We start from the raw sequence: 20,269 nt of genomic DNA, 5'->3' as shown, positions 1-20,269 counted from the left end.
AATATAATAATATTTTGGTTTTAAAAAATTTTTTTGCAGCGAAGTTCCAGTTTTTGTTCAAGTTTTAGAATTATGGCAACAATTTTACCTTGGAGTTGGTCTTGGAAGGGGATCGAAAGTAAATTTTAATATGATACACTTAAAAAGAACTCCACCTCATTGCAAACATTTAAATGGTGAGAAAAAAAAAGAAAATTTTATATTAAAAAAAACTATTATAGTTTTGGTATTTTAATATTTCAGTAATGATTTTATTTTTGAAAATATTTTCATTTTCAGGTTTACTTACATTATTTAAGCAAAAAATAAGTGAAGGATGCGGTTTGAGATTAGATCCAGCAATTATATCTATTAGATTTTCGTATATTATTAAAGATTGGATCAATAGTAAATTACCGCAAGAATTTCCTGATTTTGAATTTCTACAAGGAGAGACAATTGGCGTTTCTGAAATGGGTAAACTTCCATTTGGAGCAAGTTACGATCCAATAAGGTTAGTTTTAAAAAAAATTTAATTCTAATCGAAATTTTGATTTAATTAGAAAATTCTTTTTTTTTTTTAGGGAATTACATTTATTTACCACTTGGCATCAAATAGCGGAAAATATTGTTGTCGATAGTGAAGGATTTAGTGATTTAGATCCACTTTTAGCGCCAGAATGGTCATTGTTAGTTAAAAGTACACATTCACCAAATTGTCTTCTCGGCGATAGTTTAACAAAATTTTTTCAAATATGCCACGATCAAAGATTATTAACGGATATTATTGGCGATTTGGCATTTTTTGAAAATGAAGAATCATCATTGAGTTTGGCATTTAATATATTAACTGAATCAAGAATACCAACGATATCAAATGTCGTGGGTAAAAGAGGACCGAAATTTCGTCGAAAAAATTCCGAGGGTCCCATTTCGGAAAATAATCTTATTCCAATAATGTATTTTCTTTTTCCCGATGCTGATGAAAATTGCGTAAGTTATTTTAATAATTTTTTTTAAATTATTTATTACATAATTTTTTTCTAAAATAAAATTTCTAGATTCATCCTTATGAGGATTTGAGTAATTACAATTTTGACGAGAACAAATGGAAAGGAATTAAATCGTGTGCAATTGGAAGTTTAATATGGAGATTGGCAATTGTTGCTGTTTATTGTTTATCATCATCAGGTGGGATTAAGGCATTTTCTCAATTGTGGTTTGAATTCATTCAGGAAATACGATTTCGTTGGGATAAAGGCAGCTTCATACCAGGGTGAGTAAATCTTTTTATTTTTCTAATTTTATCGAAGTCGAGTACAAAATATTCCATTGTTTTTTTTTTAATTAAAAAATAGATATATAAAAAGTCACTTGGTAAACGATATTTACAATTATTATAATTACCAGTGAATACTGAGTCACATTTGTGTACTGAAAATGAGTGTAGTGGTTCTATTACTAAAAAAAAACTCAGTTTCAGTGAGAGTTTTTCTCAAGAAAAAAAAAAAATTTCTTTGGAAATTATCCGGCCTTCATTGCACTGATTCTTTTTGCCATAATTTGATTAAAAAAAAAAACTCTCTAATCTCAGTAAATGGAAAAGAAACTAATTATGAATTTTTCAAAAATTCTAAAAACTAAACGTTCTATTAAATTCTTGAATATTATTCTTAGAATAATGTTATTTTTTTTTTTTTTTTTTTTTAGAATTTAATAGAAGGAAATTAGTCTGTACATTGAGTATTTATCATTTTCTATTTTGTACACTAAGAGAATTAGTGATAAATTTTAGCAGACATTTTCTCTTTTTATTACAAATTTATATATAATAATTTCAAAAATATCTAGAAATATTGAAAATCAGATTAGTTAAAAATAGATATTCCTTTTTGCAAAAAGGGAAGACAAGTTTTGATTTTTCTTTTTTTTTTTATAAAATTTCGTTCGATTATTGCACGATAATAATCATTGACGAATTTTCCGAGTTGAGCAAAAAAAAAGAAAAAAAAAATCGAAAATTCTAAAGTGGAACGAGTCCACCTCTTGTGGTTGGATTACGAGCCATATAAATATCCATATCGTGATCATAATTATTCTCATCGTAATTATTGAGCGTGTGTGTTGATTCCGCTAAACTATATCGACTTCCTGGACGTGGGACATGACTTTGTTCCAATGTACGATTTCGTGAACGTGGACGTTGTCTTCGCGATGTTGCTTGCGGTGGTAAATGATTGACATTTGGAAAACTTGCTCTTGACATTCTATCAGAAGCTGCTGCCAATGATTGACGCGATTGTCGTAGTTCTAAAGAAAAAAAAAAAAAAAAATTTTTATTATTTAATTTAATTTTCTTTTTAACTGAAGCTAAAAAACAAACCTGGTCTAGTGTTAATCAAATTAGATGTCAATGTAGCATTGCCAAAATAACGTGATGAATTATTTGAGAAACTATGTTGTGATTGTCCATCAGCAATGGAACGTGGCGATTTTCCAGTAGTGTAATGCCCTGATTGTGATTGTCGAAGTTCATCAATACATGATGCTCTGTTTATAGATCCTAGGCAAAAAAAATAATTGAACATTTTTCTTAATTCTTATTGAATTAATTTTTATAATAAAATAAATAGTTATTTAAAAGTAAAATATTTATTAACTAATTTTTGTTTTTTTCAGTTGATTTTTGTAAAAGAAAATACAAAAATTGAATCAATGTTCAATTATTTTCTTTGAAAAGGAAAATTTTTTTTAAAAAAATATTACCTTGACGATCAACGGGAAATATTCTTGGCCTTGGTATACTACGTCCACTATACGCTGATACTTGATCCCATTCTTTTTGTGCATTATATGCACTTAATGTTGCCATTGATGGTAGAGGACCACCTGGACTTGGTGTTGGACCAACTGTTGAACAACAATTAACCGGTAAACTTGTTATTGGTCCACCCATTTTTGTCTGATGATCCATATCATGTAGAGTATGAAGTTTTCTTGCTCGACGACGATTTGCAACTAAAAATATAATAACTGCCACGACAATTGTTGCACAAATTGCAGCGCTTGCGGCTATTGTTATTTTATCCATATTTGATGTTGGTGAATTGTCTGTTCTTATTTCACGACATTGATTATAGGGTACATTTGCTGGTGTTACATTTGTATCCTCCAATGAAATAACACAAACCACCATGCATTCCTGAAAAAGGAAAAAAATTCAATTTCTTCTCGATTAATTTCTTTCTTTTTATTTTTATTTTCTTACCTGTGATGGGACATTTTTTATTTTAAATTCTCTCTCGCTTGCTTCTAATGGCGGTGCTTGTTTAAAACTTGAATCACCAAATAGTCTATAAATAACACGGAATCCCAAAATATTGTGCGCTTCAGTATCCCAGAAAATAATTACAGAATTATCTTGTCTGAGAACGTCCTTGACGATAATTTCCTCTCTGTCGGCTTTTGATTTAAAAGGCGGTGAACCAAAGACAAGAGGATGTTTTGGTTGTTGTTGAACTGGTTCTGAATTAAATTTCGGTTGCATTGTTGTTCGAGTTATGTAGACATTTCCAGTTCTTGACATTGGACGATTTGTTGTTGATGATGATGATGATGATGATAATGGAATATTTGTAGATGTTGAAAAAGTTGTTGTTGGTAAATGTGTTGATTGTTTATCAATTATTGAAATTTCAGTTGACATTGTACTAGGAATTATTGTTGTTGTCGTCGTTGTCGTCGTCTTTGGTTCTTTTGTTGATCGCATTGGTAATAATCCTTCAACAACTCCATTTACTGGTCCAAATGGTCCTTTTGTATCGACACTTTCCACTGTTCCAATTCCTACCACTTCTGTAGTACCTTCGCAAACCATTTCTGAAAATTAAAAAAAAACAAAAAACAAAATTAAATTGATTACAGGTAGAGCGAAGGAATGTGGAGGGAAAAAAAATATTTTACTTACGTTCAGGGTCAATATTATAAAAACTGATGTTTTGAAGTCTGTGAGGACTGCCGCAAAACTGGATTGGTTTCTCACGACTTGTTACTTGAAGGTCCCGCGATCTCATCCATTCGACGATCCATCGTAATTTACAATCGCACACGAGAAATGGACCTCCAAGACTTAAACCACGTAGGGTTTTGTTTAAACGAAGAAAAGCTTCCTCGGGCACTGATGACAAGGGATTACCATCAATAGCAAGTAGCGTTATTGATGGATTATTTTTGAATGCTTCTATTGGTAATTCGGCAATTAAATTGAATCCAATATCCAAGACCTGGAATAAAAATTAATTAGTTTCTGTTTTTTTTTTAGAACAATAAAAATACAAACCTTCAAATCATGAACGCTGTTGATGGCGCTAGTTGGAAAGACCTGTAGAACATTGTTTAGCAAACTAAGTGAACTTAGTGTATTTTTAACGCCGTAAAATGCATCTGGACCAATTTCACCAATTAAATTCCTCTCGAGATTTAAACCAGTTAATGAATTTAATCCCTCGAATGTCTTAATTCCCGAGAGTCCTGGTAATCGTTGAATACTATTTTGTGATAAATCTAAAAATGCTAGAGCACCCAATCCCCGAAGTGCTTCGGGTACAATTTTTTGTCTCGTTCCTTTTAAATTCAAATTTTTTAATGTCTTTTCAAGACCTTTAAATGCACCTGAATTAAGCACCACTGGATTATCGGATAATTTTAATGTTACCAATTTTAAATTGAAAAATGCTTCATCGTCAATTGTTTTAAATTTATTTACAGAAAGATCGAGAACAGTTAGATTTGTCAATGATTTAAGGGCTAATGATGGAATTTCAGTGAGTTCATTGTGTCTTAAATTTAATGTTCGAAGACTCGTCTCTTGTCCTTTAAAGGCATCAGATTCAATTGTTTTTATTCGACAACCAGAAAGTTGAATATTTGTTATTCTAAGGGATGACAATGATGAATTTAATGTTCCAATTGTACTGTTATTCACGTAAAAAAGATCAATTGACATTTGACCAGCATAACGACGCATTGCCCTTATTAATTGATTATAATCAACAATATCACATTGAATTGATAATTCATTGGCGAGATTGTAATCACAAATACAAGAGCCATCAAGTTTTGGCACGTGACTTGACCACGGACAAGGTGACGTTGCCATTGTAACACTAAGCATTCCAACCAGCAGCAGCAACCGCGGTGGTGGTTTCATTGTTGTCATACCTGAAAAAAAAAAAAAAATTCAATTCGTTTTCCTTCTTCAAGAAATAGGTGACGAAAAATTTATTTTATTTGAAAAATTATTTTTCGTTTTGTTAGAGTTTGCAAATTTATTTAGATGGTGTTTTAAAAAAAAAGGAATCAAAAATTAACAAATGACGCGATTCATCTCGTTCCGTTACGAGTCAATGGCCGAGTCGCGCTTCGCACCGTAATCTTGCAACGATGTGCTACATACATTATAGAGAGAGAGTTCAAGAACAACTTCGAAGGCGAGCCTCCTTCATGTTGACTCTTAAAAGAATCAAGAGAGTAAAATCATAGAATCAGGGAAAAGTACAGGTTCACTTGTGTGAGGAGAAGCCTTGAGTTCACTTTTTAATATCGAAAGTTTTTGAAAATCGATAATTATTTTTGCAAACAAGAAATTTCCCATCACAAATAGAATTTTGTCTAAAAAAAAAAAATCGTCTGACCCACATTATCGTTTTTTTCTCTCTCTCTTTATAATATAACAATGGAATTCCGATTTCAATCAATGAATTCCGGTTGATGAATGATCTAGAACGATCATTCACTGAAGCGTTATAATTATATATACGAACTTCCATTCAGTTGTCTACGTTTATAGGACTTGAAAATTACTATTTCAGAGTTTCTATAAATTTTACATTTCAAAATTTAGAAACAAAAAAAAAATGACAATTTTAGTTAAATAAATGCAAATTCAATTAAATTAGAATTTGATAAAATTAACATTTTTTTTACATGCAAATTCGATTAAATTAAATTTCTTAAAATGCAAAATTTACATTAAATATTTTACAAATAAAAAAATTAAATTAAAAAAAAATAGAATAAAATTAATAATAATAATAATAATAATAAATAAATATCTAATTAATAATAATAATAAATAAATAAATAAATATCTAATTAATAATAATAATAAATAAATAAATAATAAATATCTAATTAATAATAATTTAATAAAATTAATAATAAATATTAATGATATTAATAATAGATAAATAAATAATAAATATCTAATTAATAATAATTTAGTAAAATTAAAAAAATATAATAAAATTAATAATAAATATTAATAATATTAATAACAATAAATAAATAATTAATAAATATCTAATTAATAAATTCTAATAGATTTGTGTTAAATTATTATAAATTTTTTTTGAATACTTTCTTTTTTTTTGAATACTGATGAGGTTTTCTGATTGCCAAAGATCTTTGGGCAGTAAAATTTCCCCCTTGGGAAATAAATATAGTATTTAAAACACTGAATATAATTATTTGGAGTTTTTGAATGTTCTTATTTACAGGAACTTGTGGGAACCTGGTAGATTTCTATAATTGTGGAAAAATTAACTGAAGTAGAACGTAGAAAGTATGTGTGTGTGTGTGTAAATAGTGTCAACAATGTCGGGTTAATTTTTTTTTTTTTCTAAATTACCTTTCCCGAATATATATTGTTCTCAAATTAAGTTCCCTTTTGTGAAAGTTTTATCTTTTGACTTTGTTATCAAAAATTTGTTCAGCAAATTTTTTTTTAATTTAAATAAATTATTAATGCAAAAAAAAATAATAATTAAATTATAACATTTTAAAAAAAAACATTTAGGGTCGATCTCACCATTAAATTTCTGGTTTGATAATTAGATTTATCTATTTAATTGATAATTTAACAATAATTAATTTTCCATTCTAATAATTATATTTACTTAATCGTGTATTCAATTTGAAATAACGCGCGTATTTCTATTGAAATATTGATTGGTTATTGTTGGAAATTTGCGTAACCAATCAGCAATCGTATATTCAATTCAAAAATAAAGTATTCCTATTAAAATATTCTGATTGGTTGTTAGAAATTATCCTAACCAATCAGGATTAATCATAGTTAGATACAAGTTTCCTCTCTTTCATTTTAGTTTATGGTTGTGGTCATAGTGGATCCAAAATGGATCATGTTCATCACGTGTATTATTTTATTTGCCAATTTTCTTTGCTTTTAATTAATAAAAAGTAAATTTCTCTGACAAAAATACATTCGAAAAAAAATGCAAGAAAATGTGAATATAGTGATTATCATGTGTAAATTTAAAATACGTGAGGAATTAGTATTTGAAAGAAAAGTTAACCTCAAAGTAAAATTTAAAGAAAAGAGAAAAAAGAAATTTGAAGAAATGTTGCGCTTTTTCAGGAAAAACCAAGTAAGAAATTCAAAATTATACAAAATTTTTCGTTTTTAGGTTATATATCTCATTGTTAAAAATATTAATAATTCACTTGTGAACTGTTGAACATTGTAACAGTTCAAATTTAGTTAATTTCTTTTACTCATTAAAAATAATTATAAATTATGAATAATATTAATTAATTATTATTTTTATTATTAATAATATTAATTAATTAATTCTTTAGAGAAATATTTATCTAACTTTTGAAAAAAAAAATTTTTTAGCAAAAAAAAAATTGTTGATCGTAGAAAACATTTGCTTCCGTAATTATAAGTTTTTATTTTGAAATATTATTAATGTATGGGAAACATCTTGTTGGTATAATATATTTTACCGTGGCTAATTAGTAATATGAAGCAATTCACAAATTAATTTGCTATTAAGATTTTAATGTGATAATTTTATTTTTCCTAAATTATTTTTTTGAAAAGGAAATAATTTAATATTGTTTCTTTTTTTCCACATCTCTTTTTTGGACCTATTTCATTTTTTTCTTTCTTCTCTCAGTAGTGTTGCTTTTTGAATTTAGGCTTTGCTTCCTGATTGTTATTTGCATAATTCAAACATGAATATAGAATGGATCGTTTCTTTCTTTCTTTCTTTTTCAAACGCTTTGTGCAATTTACGTTATCTATAGGGCGCCTCTATACATTTAGCTAGAAATAGTGTGTCGGAAGGAAACACTTAAAAAAAAAAATCCGGTAAAAGAAATCTGCACTAATTCCTTTCAACTGTGGGAGATTTTGTTTCGTCAGAAAGCGCGCATAAACTAATGCTTCAAAGTTGTGCGTGTAATATATATATATATATATATAGAAATGTGCATAAAATGGTTATACACTTGAGGATGTATATTTTATGTATACGCACTGGTAAAGAATAAAAACGTGAGTGCGCGTCTCGGGAGTTTAATCGCGTAGCGTGCCAAACACACTCACACACACACACACACAAACAAAGTTTAATGACTTTTACCAGAGAGACTTAAGAAGTCTCAGTTCCTGGGCTAACTGAATGTTATATACATTATTACACAACTACCATTAGGATTCCAATCGATTACAAAACTTTTTCTTCAAAAATAAAAAATGTCCCTGTTCGTTAGTTGAAAAATTCGATTTTGAAATTTTCTATTTTACTAAATTTGCATTTTTCTTTTCGGTATTTTTTTGTTAGTAAAATTTTTATCAAAGTTCAAAATTTTCATTACTGTTTTTCTGAAATTATTATTATTATTATTTTTATTATTATTATTATTATTATTACTATTATTATTATTATTTTTATTATTATGATTAGTATGATTATGATTATTATTATTATTGAATTTTAACGTGTGAATATGTGATGAACTCTCTGTTTCGTAACATTATTACTTTTCATTTCAAATATATTGTATCTCGTAAAGATCTTCTCTTCTCGATAATATATTGATTTCTACTTTCGAATATTGTTACTTATTTGGTTTATTAAACTTTCTTGTTTATGTATATCTTTTTCTTCAATCATATAAAAATGCACAAATTGCGGCGCAATTCGAGTCAAAACACCTTTGAAATAATAGAAAAATCGACATTTTTATATTTTATAAATTCAATTTAAAACTTATTAAACTAAAAAGCTTATGTTATTAAGATATAAAAAAAAATAATAAAATTTTTAACTTTATTAAAATCGATTATTTAAAAAAAATATGAGAAATTAAAATTTAATATCATAATTTTTTATTGCGGCGCGTTTTTATCAATTTCGGTGCGAGCAAAATATACGTGTATTTTGAAGATATAATTTGTCCGCCGAAATTTGGAGCCAATATAAATGAAAATCTTAAAAATGTTTCAATTTGCAGCGTGGAAAAAAATTTGATCTCAAATAATAATAATTTTTTTTTTTAATCATTTGGCAACAGTTATATTAAATATAATAGTAATAATAGTTATTTTTTATAGACGCGCCGTAATTGGTACACTTACTCTAGTTTTCATGATTTTCAATTTTTTTTTTTTTTCGTAAAAATTCAATTTACGGAAATATATTTGACAAATTTCTTTTTTAATCTTCATTTGAGAAATTTTCATTAAAAGAAATTGAAATCAATTTTTTACGAATTTGAAAATGAATTTTAAAATAAATTTGAAAAAAATAATAATTTATATAGAAATTGAAAAAGAAAAAAATTGTCAGCTTAATAAGTGAAAATTATGCAGTAAAAAATTAATTATGTATATCTAATGGAAATGAAAATATAGTCAATTAATTGATTAATTAGATAGAGTTCGTGATACCGTTGTTTATAAAGTAAGAATGTATATTTTAATAAAAGAATAAGACTCGGAACACTTGTTAAGAGGGCCAACATGGCAAGTTACCGTGTCGCATTTTATGCACACTTTTATATATATATATACATACATATCGGTGCATTTTTCTATTATTTATTATACGATGAAAATAATTGGCGCACAACATGAACACATTTTGATCACCATTGCCAAGGTAATGGCACGATTTAAAAAAGCCAAACATCAACGCGAAAGAATTCCACCTTTCTCTTCTCTTCTTTTTTTTTTTCTTTTTTTTTATTGTACGCCTCTCATTAAATCGCAAAAGGTAAATCAAGTTTTAACGTCATTAAAAATGACTCATTTGTCAACTGTTTAGTCATTATGATTTCTATTTTATTTAATATCAATATAGATTTTATATTATTAAATTTTTTTTTCTATTTTAATTTTTAAAATTATTTATAGTGTCGGAGAAAATTTTTCTGCTCTCTTCTTAATTTTCTTTTGAAAAAAGAAAAATAAAAAAAATAAATAAAAATAAATTTATAAAAAAAAAATAATAAAATAATAATAAAAAATAAATTAATATTAATATTAATATAGATAATATATAATAATAATAATAATAATAATAATAATAATAATATATAATATTAATTAATATTATAATAATAAATAATAATAATAAAATAAATTTATTTCATGACACGAATGAATTTATTTTTAATTCGGCAAAATTAAATTTTTTTTTATGTATGCGAAAGTTTTTGAATGACATTTTGGAATGGAATAAAATTCAAGTCAGTGCTCTTTGATATTAAAGTTTCTGTCACTTTTTTTTTTCTCTCTTAAAATAACCTGTTGACTAAACGGTTGTATATTTCTGGTCCTGCAGAAATTGTCTGTTCTATGATCGAAGGAAACGGCTTTTACGGAATAATTCTTATATATATATATATATAGCTTTATTATATTCATAACGTATTTTGCTAACGGGGCAATTTCATAGCACGAACGCGCAGACAAACTGTTACCGCAGTGTTCATGCGGAGTAACTCATTTCTGTTATGCTCCAACAGCTTCTTTCACTGTATTCAATTTTTGTGGAAAAAGAAAAAATTCTTCCGCTTTTTTTTTTTGCTTCTCTCGAAATTTCTTATAAATCAAAAGAAAAATCAAAAAATTTGAAAAAAAATTATATTGAGTTTAGTTTGAATTCAAGTTTTCGTATAATAAAAAATTTTTAACTCGATCTCGGAATATTATTTAATATTTTGTAATGATTAATTAATGATTAACAAAATAAAAAAATTAAAAAAATAATATTAGTAATAAATAATTCAAGGCTAAATTAATTTTTTTCTTTTTTAATAATATTTTTTATTTTCATTTTTATTTTATTATTTGTTTTTTATTCTATTTCTTATTTTATTTAATAAATTATTAATCACTAATTAATCATTAAAAAGTATGAATTAATATTCTGATCGACTTAAACTTCTTTTTTTAATTTACGAAAATTTGAATTCGAATTTAATGCGAGATAGGATTATATTATACGGAAACTGAGTTAGCCTTTTATTATTTTGACAATTGAACTAGCTTTATATTGAACTGAGCTCAAGTTGGCATTTTATTATTCTGACAAATGAACGGGCATCTTATCAATGGGAGGCGTCGAAATGTGATTGACTGCGATCTTTAAGGTCATATTATTGTATATATATAGAGTCAAGGACTTAAAGTGGCTGAGAATTCGCATTTCCGAATATCCTTGACCGTTTGCAAATCATCACCGAATACTTGTTTTGAATATTTTTCATTTCTGTGGAAAATTAATTTTTTTCTTCTATACGAATTTTTCTAATTAGAAAAAGAGTCGCAAAAGTTTAGTTTTTTGATTTCGAAGATTTATTATTTAAAAAATTAATTGTAGGAAATGAATTTTTTTTTTTTTTAATATTTGCAATTGACCTTTATATGAAAAATATTTTATAGCAAGGTGCACGCAACATCGAACACTGACGTGGCATTTATTAGGGACATTTTAATATTCTTAAAGCATATGTGCGCACGTGTCCTCCTCTCTATCTCTCTTTCTCTTTCTCTTTAACGGAAAATAAAACAGTGTTTGCCTTAACAACAGTTATAAAATATACATTATTTTCCGTATAATCAAAGCGCAGGTTTCATTATTTCGATTCATCATGCATTCATATGTGAAGAAAAAAAAATAATAATAATTACATTTATTGCCTTTCAAAATCGATTCTCTTACGCAAAATTATCATAAATTTATAAAACTCGAGACCTACGCGTGTGTAGAAATAATTTTTTTTTTCCCTGCGTGTGTCACTTGGAATAATGAAAGAAAATAATGATTCAATGATTAATTTTTTTTTTCAAATAGTATGTCACACAATTCCATAAATTTCCAATTTATTGATCAATCGTCAATAAAATTTTTTTATTTTACGAAATTTTCAATGTAATGAAAGTCCAATTATTATTTTCTTTATGCAAAAATAATTAATTACAATTAGTAAGAATTTTTAAACTTATTTTTTATTATTTATTAATTAATATTATTCATTTATTATTATTATTATTATTATTATTATTATTATTATTAATATTTAATTATTATTATTTATTTATTAAATTAAATATATATGGAACGCATGATTATGTTCTAAAAATCATTAGTCAGAATTTTCATTTTATCGAATTTCATTTGTCGTATAATTAGTTTTTGTGCCGAATTTTTATATTTGTTCGAATTATTATTTTACATAATTTTCATTAAACCAATTTTTCATACTATACAGAATTTTTATACTTAACCGAAAAATCATTTATATAGAATTTCTAATTGATATATAGACTTTTCATTTGTCCGAATTTGTAAATGGCCGAACTAACAATCGAATACTGAAAAAAAATTCTAGTTAGAATAACCAGAATTCTAGTTAGAATAACCAGAATTCTGGTTAGGGTATATTTAATATTTTGATTCTGGTTAGGTTAACCAGAGTTCTGGTTATTTTAACGAGAATTCTAGTTAATTCAACTAGAATTCTGGTTATCATAACTAGAAAGTAATGTTATAAATATGGCCTAACCAGAATTTTTTTTTCAGTGAAAGAAAGATTTTGGCGCGATTCTATTAAAGATTCTATTAAATGATTTTTCGGTTAAGTTTAAAAATTCTGTATAGTATGAAAAATCGGTTATATCGAAATTATATGAAATAATAATTCGAATAAATATGAAAATTCATCTGAAAGAATAAAATGAAAATTCTATGCAATGAAATTCTACCCAATAAAAATTCTTTAAAATGCCTATTAATGTTAAATAAAAATTCGAGCAAATAAAAATTCTGACAAATAAAAATTCAAACAAATAAAAATTCTATGAAGTGAATTTTTGGTTTTATAAAAATTCTGTAATATAAAAAATCGGTTTAATGAAAATTATGCAAAATAATAATTCGAACAAATAAAAATTCTATGAAGTATATTTTCGGTTTTATAAAAATTCTGTAATATAAAAAATCGGTTTAATGAAAATTATGCAAAATAATAATTCGGACAAATAAAAATTCTATGAAGTGAATTTTCGGTTTTATAAAAATTCTATAATATAAAAAATCGGTTTAATGAAAATTATGCAAAATAATAATTCGAACAAATATAAAAATTCGGCTCAAAACTAATTATGACAAATGATATTCGATAAAATGAAAATTCTGACTAATGATTAATACATAATCATGCGCCCCATATATATATTTAATTAAAGAAAAGTAATTAAAATTTTTTTATTTCTTTTAATGAGTAGTTTTTTAGTAATTCAAATTAGTGCGCAATAGTCACGTGACCCGAAGGTGGCACTTCTAGTGTTCACTATCGGTACTACAAAACGCTTTCTGCATTGTTAAATATGTTTGTAAGTCACAAACTGAATTTTTTTTAAATTGAACATAGTTATAATTGTATTAAATATTTTTTTTTTCAATAGTTTAGTAAGTTAAATTTTTGTCAAACTTGAGAGTAGAATTTTTTTTTTTTTTCTAATTGAAATTTAAAGAAGAAAATTATATAGAAACGTTAATGACGTTAATAGTAATAAACTTGTATTCTGTGTGTGATAAAATCAAGTTTAGAATAATTAGAGACTAGATTAGACAAACAATGTGTCAAATCAGCAAAAAAGATATCATCATAGAACACTTTTAATTTTTCGATGTGAAAGAATGTCGCGGTAAATATCTAGATTAAAAACGCGTTTTTCCTGTGTCTATATTGGGTATTATATATTGAATAAATTGCAATGCGTGTATTTTAAAGACGCGTGCGAAGACGCATACACACACACACACATAAACTCATTAATTGTGAATAGTACCATGCACGTGTTCCGGGCATACCTGTGCAGGAATTTGTACCTTTCACTTTCGTTCTCTTTTGACTCTCTCGTACTCTCTTGCACTCTCTATCGACTTTATAGTGACCTCTTGGTTCGACTCATTGAAGAATCGCGATAACGTAACGTTACCTGTAAGACACAATTTTTTTTTTCTTAATTTTTTTTTTCAAGAAATGCATTCAACTTTGTGTATGTATATATATATATATTCTCTTGTCGGAGAGAACCGTTCGTTTGGTCCGTTTATATATTGGCATAATTCTCAAATCAGGCGCGGCCTCTCTTAGATATTGAAACAGGTTCTTCATCTATACAGGGGAAAAAAAAACCGTTTTTTTTCTCTCTCTTCTTTTACGGTTAAAATTGTGTACGAATTCCCTTTTAGGTCGATTTGACTCGCGCCTCTTCAATTTTTTTTTCATTCAAAATTTTTTTTTTTTTTAATTTAAAGTAGTAAGATAAAATATAATTATAAAAAATACCTGGAACAATACTTGTAATTTATACCTAAATTAATAATAATAATAATAATAATAATAATAATAATAATAATAATAATAATAATAATAGTAATAAATTATTGGAGAATGAAACTAATTATTTTATGGCAAAATATTAGAATTCTTTTTTTTAATATGCAAAAAGTGTGATACCAATTAAACACCGTATTTCGACAAAAAGAATTTTTTTCAAGAAATCAATTTCCGGATTTTTTTTTTAGCCAATTTTTACTGTATTACAACATTTTTTTTTTTTATTTTTATCTAAATACGCGAACGCATTTTCTCACTTTATAAAGTAACTTAGCTAATACTGTGGCTGTTAGAAAGTTGGCATAAAATTAAGTTATATACCTTTTAAAGATTATAAAGCCTCAATTACGCTATACTATAAACAAAAACTGTTTTAAACGGTTTTTTTTCGGTATTTTAAATTCTAATTCTTTTTTTCGATCTTGAATATTAATTTTTTGGTAAAAAGTAATAATAATTATGTATATAGAGTGCTAACTACTGACTTTCAAGACTTCCTGCCTTAAGGCAAAAAAAAAAAAATTAATAGCAGGTTGAAATAGACTATTATAAATTTTATAGTTTCTCAACTTGTCATTATTAAACTCTTATGATCTGTAAAAAAAAAAAAATAATAAGTTCATCGATATTTACCCTAAAAGCTTTAGGCTACCGATAATCGCTCATATATATATAGGAATACTTTTAATAATGTCTATAATGTGTTACACGAATGTTGAGAAAACTTTTGCACGATTATTCCATACTACTGCGCATTGAAAATTACTATGTATATAAATATATTGAGCAAATAGGCATTTAGAATTTTCGATCGTGATCAATGACGATCAATGCTTGATCCCCTTTTTCGCCTTCAATATAGAGATATTTCATTTGCCAACGCCGAGTATATATGGAAAATTATTTAATTTTACATTATCGTGTTGTTCTTGTATAATAATAGGCACTTTGTTTTTTCTCTTATAATTTAATCAATTTTCTTTGTAAAATAATCGTTTTTTCTTCTAATAATCACTTTCTTATTATTTGTTAGTAATTTTTTTTTATTAAAATAATCACTGAGAAAAATGTCCTTTTTTTGAGTGGTATTTCTAAGAGCCAAATTGAAAAATAATTGTGTAATTATAGATTTCCACCATACATTTAACTATGCAGATAGTTAAAATTTTAATTATTTCTGTTGAATTGTTTTATGAATTTTTCCTACTTTATTTAGAGGGACGTTTAGTAAAAAAGTAATTATTTTTTTTATTCTAAATTATTAACCCTAGAAAGCACATCTGGGGTAGAAAACTACCCCAGAAAAAAATTCAAATTTCGGTATTTTTGGCAGATTTTGTGATTTTTGTAATTTTTTGGCCATATTTTTGATTCTATCAAAAAACAAAAAACGCTATCTTCTTCATTATAAAAAAAGGAAAAAAATTATTTATAATAAATTTATTTTGCGCTAAATATAAACATTCTAGCAACAAAACAATTTTGGGGTGGTTGTGCTGTCTAGGGTTAAAGAAAGTATAATTAAATTATATAGATTAACATTTAAACTACATTAAAAAAAGGACGCTTAGTACTTTTCTCGGTCTGAGAGACCGCTACAGCAAATTTAAAGGTTAAATTTTAATTTTAGGATTAAAATCCAAAAATATTTTCAAATCGAATTTTTATTATAAATGCTCAATTTTTTTTTTTATTGCAACATTTATTGTTGAGATTAGAAACACGTGATTACTGAAGCAATAAGATATAATATATGAAAAAGGTGTAAATTTATAGACAGGATTTCCGGGACGTGATTATAATTATATTTATATCGATTGACTGTTTACGAATCATAAATAGCAAGATGATTATTAATTTTTTTCTCTCTTTCTTTTTTTTTTTGAACAAATTAATTTTTTATAAGGGAGAGTTTAAGAAAAAAAATTGCCTATAGTTTTCTATTGTAATTCTTGAATTATTTTATATAGTTCTCTATATGTGAAAAAAAAATGCGAGAGAAAGATGCTTTGTTGTGTGTGTGTGTGTGTCTTTATAGTAAGTAGAGCGAACATACTTGTTAACTGGGCGAAAAGAAGATTACATGACCTAAACTAATTAATTTAAAAAAAAAAAATGCGAACGAATTTACACATTCTGTTTAATTCGCCGGCTAATGACTCCATATGCGTTTCTGTTTTTTAAATTCAATCACATGCTTTTTTCAAAATTACATTTTTTTAAAAATTATTTTTAAAAAATAACATTTTTTTAAATTATTTAAACAAAATTACATTTTTTTTAAATTATTTAATTTTTGAATGTTTTTAAAAGAAATTTGAGCAAAAAAAAAGCAACGAACAAAAGCGTGGGAATAAAATTGAACTTCAAATGATAACTGTGAGCTCTGATTTATTAATGCAAAATACATATATACACACACACAGAAGCCTTTAAAACAATTTTGCACTAATGCGTTTTGATTATAGCCACAATTCTTAGGCCATTCAATCATATTCCGCGCACAAGGCATATATTGGTAATATTATCGATAACTTCTTTCATCCGTGTAAATAATATCTCTCTCTCTCGTTTTCCTTGAAAACCGAAAGCTCTTGAAAAAGGAAAGTCATTATCATATTACTCTAATTTTAATCCTTTTTTTTTTAAATTAAAAAAATTTGAAACGAGAATTTTATCATTTAATCGAATTTTAATTTAACAAAATTCTCATTCAATTGAATTTTATCTTATTGAAATTTTTAAATGACAAAATTTACAATTCACCGCGAATTTTAATTTATCCGAATTTTTAATTAATACAATTTTTGCGACGCCGAATTTAAATTTGCCCAAAATTATAAATTAACCGAACAAACAATCGACAGAAAAATTTTGGCGCAATTTTCAAAAATTCACCAATTCGAAATTTATCAAGAAAATTGTGTGATTGGTGAATATTTGAAAATTGCGCCAAATTCTTTCTGTCGATTGTTTATTCGAATAATTTTTAATTTCGGACAAATGAAAATTCGCCGTCTTAAAAATGGTATTAATTAAAAATTTGTAAAAATAAAAATTGGGACAATTAAAAATTCGGACAAATTGAAATTCTGACAAATCGGTCATTTAATAATTCAAATCACATAAAATTCAATTGAATGAGAATTCTGTTGAATTAGCAAAAAAAAAAAAAATTTTATTTGATATAGGAATTTTTATCCTTGCGGGCAAAATAAAGAAAAAAAAAGAATAGAAGTGAACGTTTTCATTTGTCATAAAGGATAAATTGAGTCAATGTCACATTCTCCTTTTGCATATGCATATTATTATCTAGTAACAATTGAAGGGTAATTTGTGCAATGAAAATACTTCTAAAATTAGAGGGGAAAAAATGTCGTGAATTCCCTTGGAGCAATATATATATTGTGTGAGTCATTTGTGAAACTAGCGCATAAAGAAAAGAGGCTGCTAAACAAACTAAGTGTATAGTTGAAATTTAAAAAAACAAAAAAAATTCCCTATAGATAATAATATACTAACGCGATTTACATTTTGCACGATTCGTGTAATAAATATACGTTTTATTCGCCATATGCGCGCCTTATCGCTTTCGTAATATCAACTTTGTAATAGGAAGACACTTACGGTTTGAATAAGAAAGAGAGTTAGAGATTGAGGATTTGTTTGAAAGTTAACTTGTGAATATACGTCACTTAAAAAAATATTTCTCAATATTCCTCTCGCGCTCGTGGTAATTATGCCAAAGTTCCATGGAGAGTGACACTCGCTAATTTTGTTACATACAAGTGCGACACAGATTCAAGTTGAAACTATATATATTATTCAAAATTCAATTTTCAAAGTTCGAACATAATTTATGCGTTCTCATTGAGAAAAGAATTTTGTGGATTAAAAAGGGAAAATACACTGTAAAAAAAGAAGGAGTTGAATTTCAACTCCCTAGGGGATGTTATAAAAGTCCCACCCTTTTGCCAACTTGGAAAGATTCCCCGGAAAGTGCCCCCTGGAGGTTCTATCAGAATTCCGCCGGAACTTCCAACGTAATTCCGTTGGAATTCCATCGGAGTTCCAAAGAATTTCCAATGGGATTCCAACGGAATTCCGATTAATTTTTTTCAAAATTTTTAGAGTCCTACTTCCGTTGGAACTCCGTCGGAATCCCATTGGAAATTCTTTGGAACTCCGATGGAATTCCAACGGAATTACGTTGGAAGTTCCGGCGGAATTCTGATAGAATCTCCAGGGGCACTTTCCGGGGAATCTTTCCAAGTGGGCAAAAGGGTGGGACTTTTATATAGCATCCCCCAGGGAGTTAAAATTCAACTCCTTTTTATTTTTACAGTGTACAGTGTAATGAAAACTAAAATTGTCACATTTCGGATCTTGTGCTGCAAATCTAAGTCTTTATGCTGCATTTTAAGTTTCAAGTCCTATATTTACCCAAGTCGATTAATTTATCCAATGATTTAAAAAAAATTTTCAAAAGAATGATAAATGAATAAATTATTTAAATGAAATATGTGATGATCGTGTCAGAAATAATGGAAACTATGATAATGGTACTTCATATATATACAATAATAGTCGACAATCATTTTTCTTTTATATTTGTGTTGTGTAATATTATATTGATGTTAAAAACAAAAAGAAACAAAATTTCACTTTTCTCATATATATATATATATATATAAACACCTTGAGAAGACTTTTGTAAGTGCGGCGATTGTAGATTAATGGCCGATAATAATTTTCACCTCACTTTTGACATAACGTATGTTTGTATGCGTATATATATGAGAAGAGATGGATACAAAATTATAAATTGTCCCGCGGCTTCATTCCCGGACTATTCTTCATTGTCTTTTTCATATTATTGCGTATTAATACGAATGTTTCCATAGTGAAATTTTTCAAACACCCAAACAATCTGATATTATCCGTATATTAGACGGTATCAAAAATATATATATATTTTCATTCATGAAAGAGAAATTTCAATTTATAACATGCGTATCTGTTATATATTCTTTTTTCTTTTTTAATTTTTGTTTCTTTTTTTTCCTTTTGTTGCGTTTTTTATATTTGACAGAATTTTTGGTTGGTTTTAAACAAATTTTTATCTATCAGAATTTTTATTTGACAGCGAATTTTTCTAAATTTGTCCGAATTTTCATTTAACCGCGAAATTATACGCACAAATAACTGAACAAAATAAAAAGATTTTGAAGCGATTTTTAAATTTCGATATTTTTTTATTCATGATAATTTTATTGATTGTTCGAATTTTAAAAATCGTGCCGAATATTTTTTATATTGGATTATCCTTTATTTGGTTGTATTCAGTTTTTGAAAAATTGAGAAGAAAAAAAGAAATTTTTTTTCTCATGTAAAGAATATATAGAAAAAAAATTTGTATATTTTGTGTCCTTTTTCTTTGAATCTAAAAATATATCCCACTCGTGGGATGATATAATCAGTATGAAAAAATTTACAATAGGCATATCAGTTTTGTGTAAATTTGACTCATCCCCCCCTTATTTTGTACGCTATTGTATATATAAGA

The 20,269-nt window shown here is 26.5% G+C and overlaps 2 protein-coding genes across 4 annotated transcripts in view; one reads left to right on the top strand and one right to left on the bottom strand.

Moving 5' to 3' along the window:
* LOC127280119 (rab3 GTPase-activating protein catalytic subunit) overlaps positions 1 to 20,269 on the top strand; it is a 39,655-nt gene that overhangs the window by 889 nt on the left and 18,497 nt on the right. Inside the window, exons 3-6 of the mRNA XM_051302953.1 lie at positions 40 to 176; positions 280 to 493; positions 564 to 972; positions 1,041 to 1,255. Of these exons, the coding sequence (XP_051158910.1) occupies positions 40 to 176; positions 280 to 493; positions 564 to 972; positions 1,041 to 1,255 (975 nt within the window). The remainder of the gene's footprint in view (positions 1 to 39; positions 177 to 279; positions 494 to 563; positions 973 to 1,040; positions 1,256 to 20,269) is intronic.
* The window catches only part of LOC127280121 (uncharacterized), a 28,815-nt gene continuing 9,796 nt past the window's right edge, over positions 1,251 to 20,269 (bottom strand). Inside the window, exons 2-7 of one of the 3 annotated variants that reach the window (XM_051302957.1) lie at positions 4,319 to 5,199; positions 3,947 to 4,262; positions 3,248 to 3,858; positions 2,746 to 3,181; positions 2,363 to 2,491; positions 1,251 to 2,289 (exon numbers count right to left, since the gene is read on the bottom strand). In XM_051302957.1, coding sequence (XP_051158914.1) covers positions 2,003 to 2,289; positions 2,363 to 2,491; positions 2,746 to 3,181; positions 3,248 to 3,858; positions 3,947 to 4,262; positions 4,319 to 5,199 — 2,660 coding nt within the window. In that variant the 3' untranslated portion in view covers positions 1,251 to 2,002. Of the gene's footprint in view, positions 2,290 to 2,362; positions 2,543 to 2,745; positions 3,182 to 3,247; positions 3,859 to 3,946; positions 4,263 to 4,318; positions 5,200 to 20,269 lie in introns of all 3 variants that reach the window. The other 2 variants (XM_051302956.1, XM_051302958.1) reach the window with 2 other exon arrangements.

Source organism: Leptopilina boulardi, unplaced genomic scaffold (assembly GCF_019393585.1).
Source record: "Leptopilina boulardi isolate dan_hultmark-lab unplaced genomic scaffold, ZJU_Lbou_2.1 LbouV2_229, whole genome shotgun sequence".
In the NCBI taxonomy this organism is placed as follows: domain Eukaryota; kingdom Metazoa; phylum Arthropoda; class Insecta; order Hymenoptera; family Figitidae; genus Leptopilina; species Leptopilina boulardi.
The sequence above is the reverse complement of the archived record's forward strand: the minus strand, read 5'-3'. Positions and strand labels throughout refer to the sequence as shown.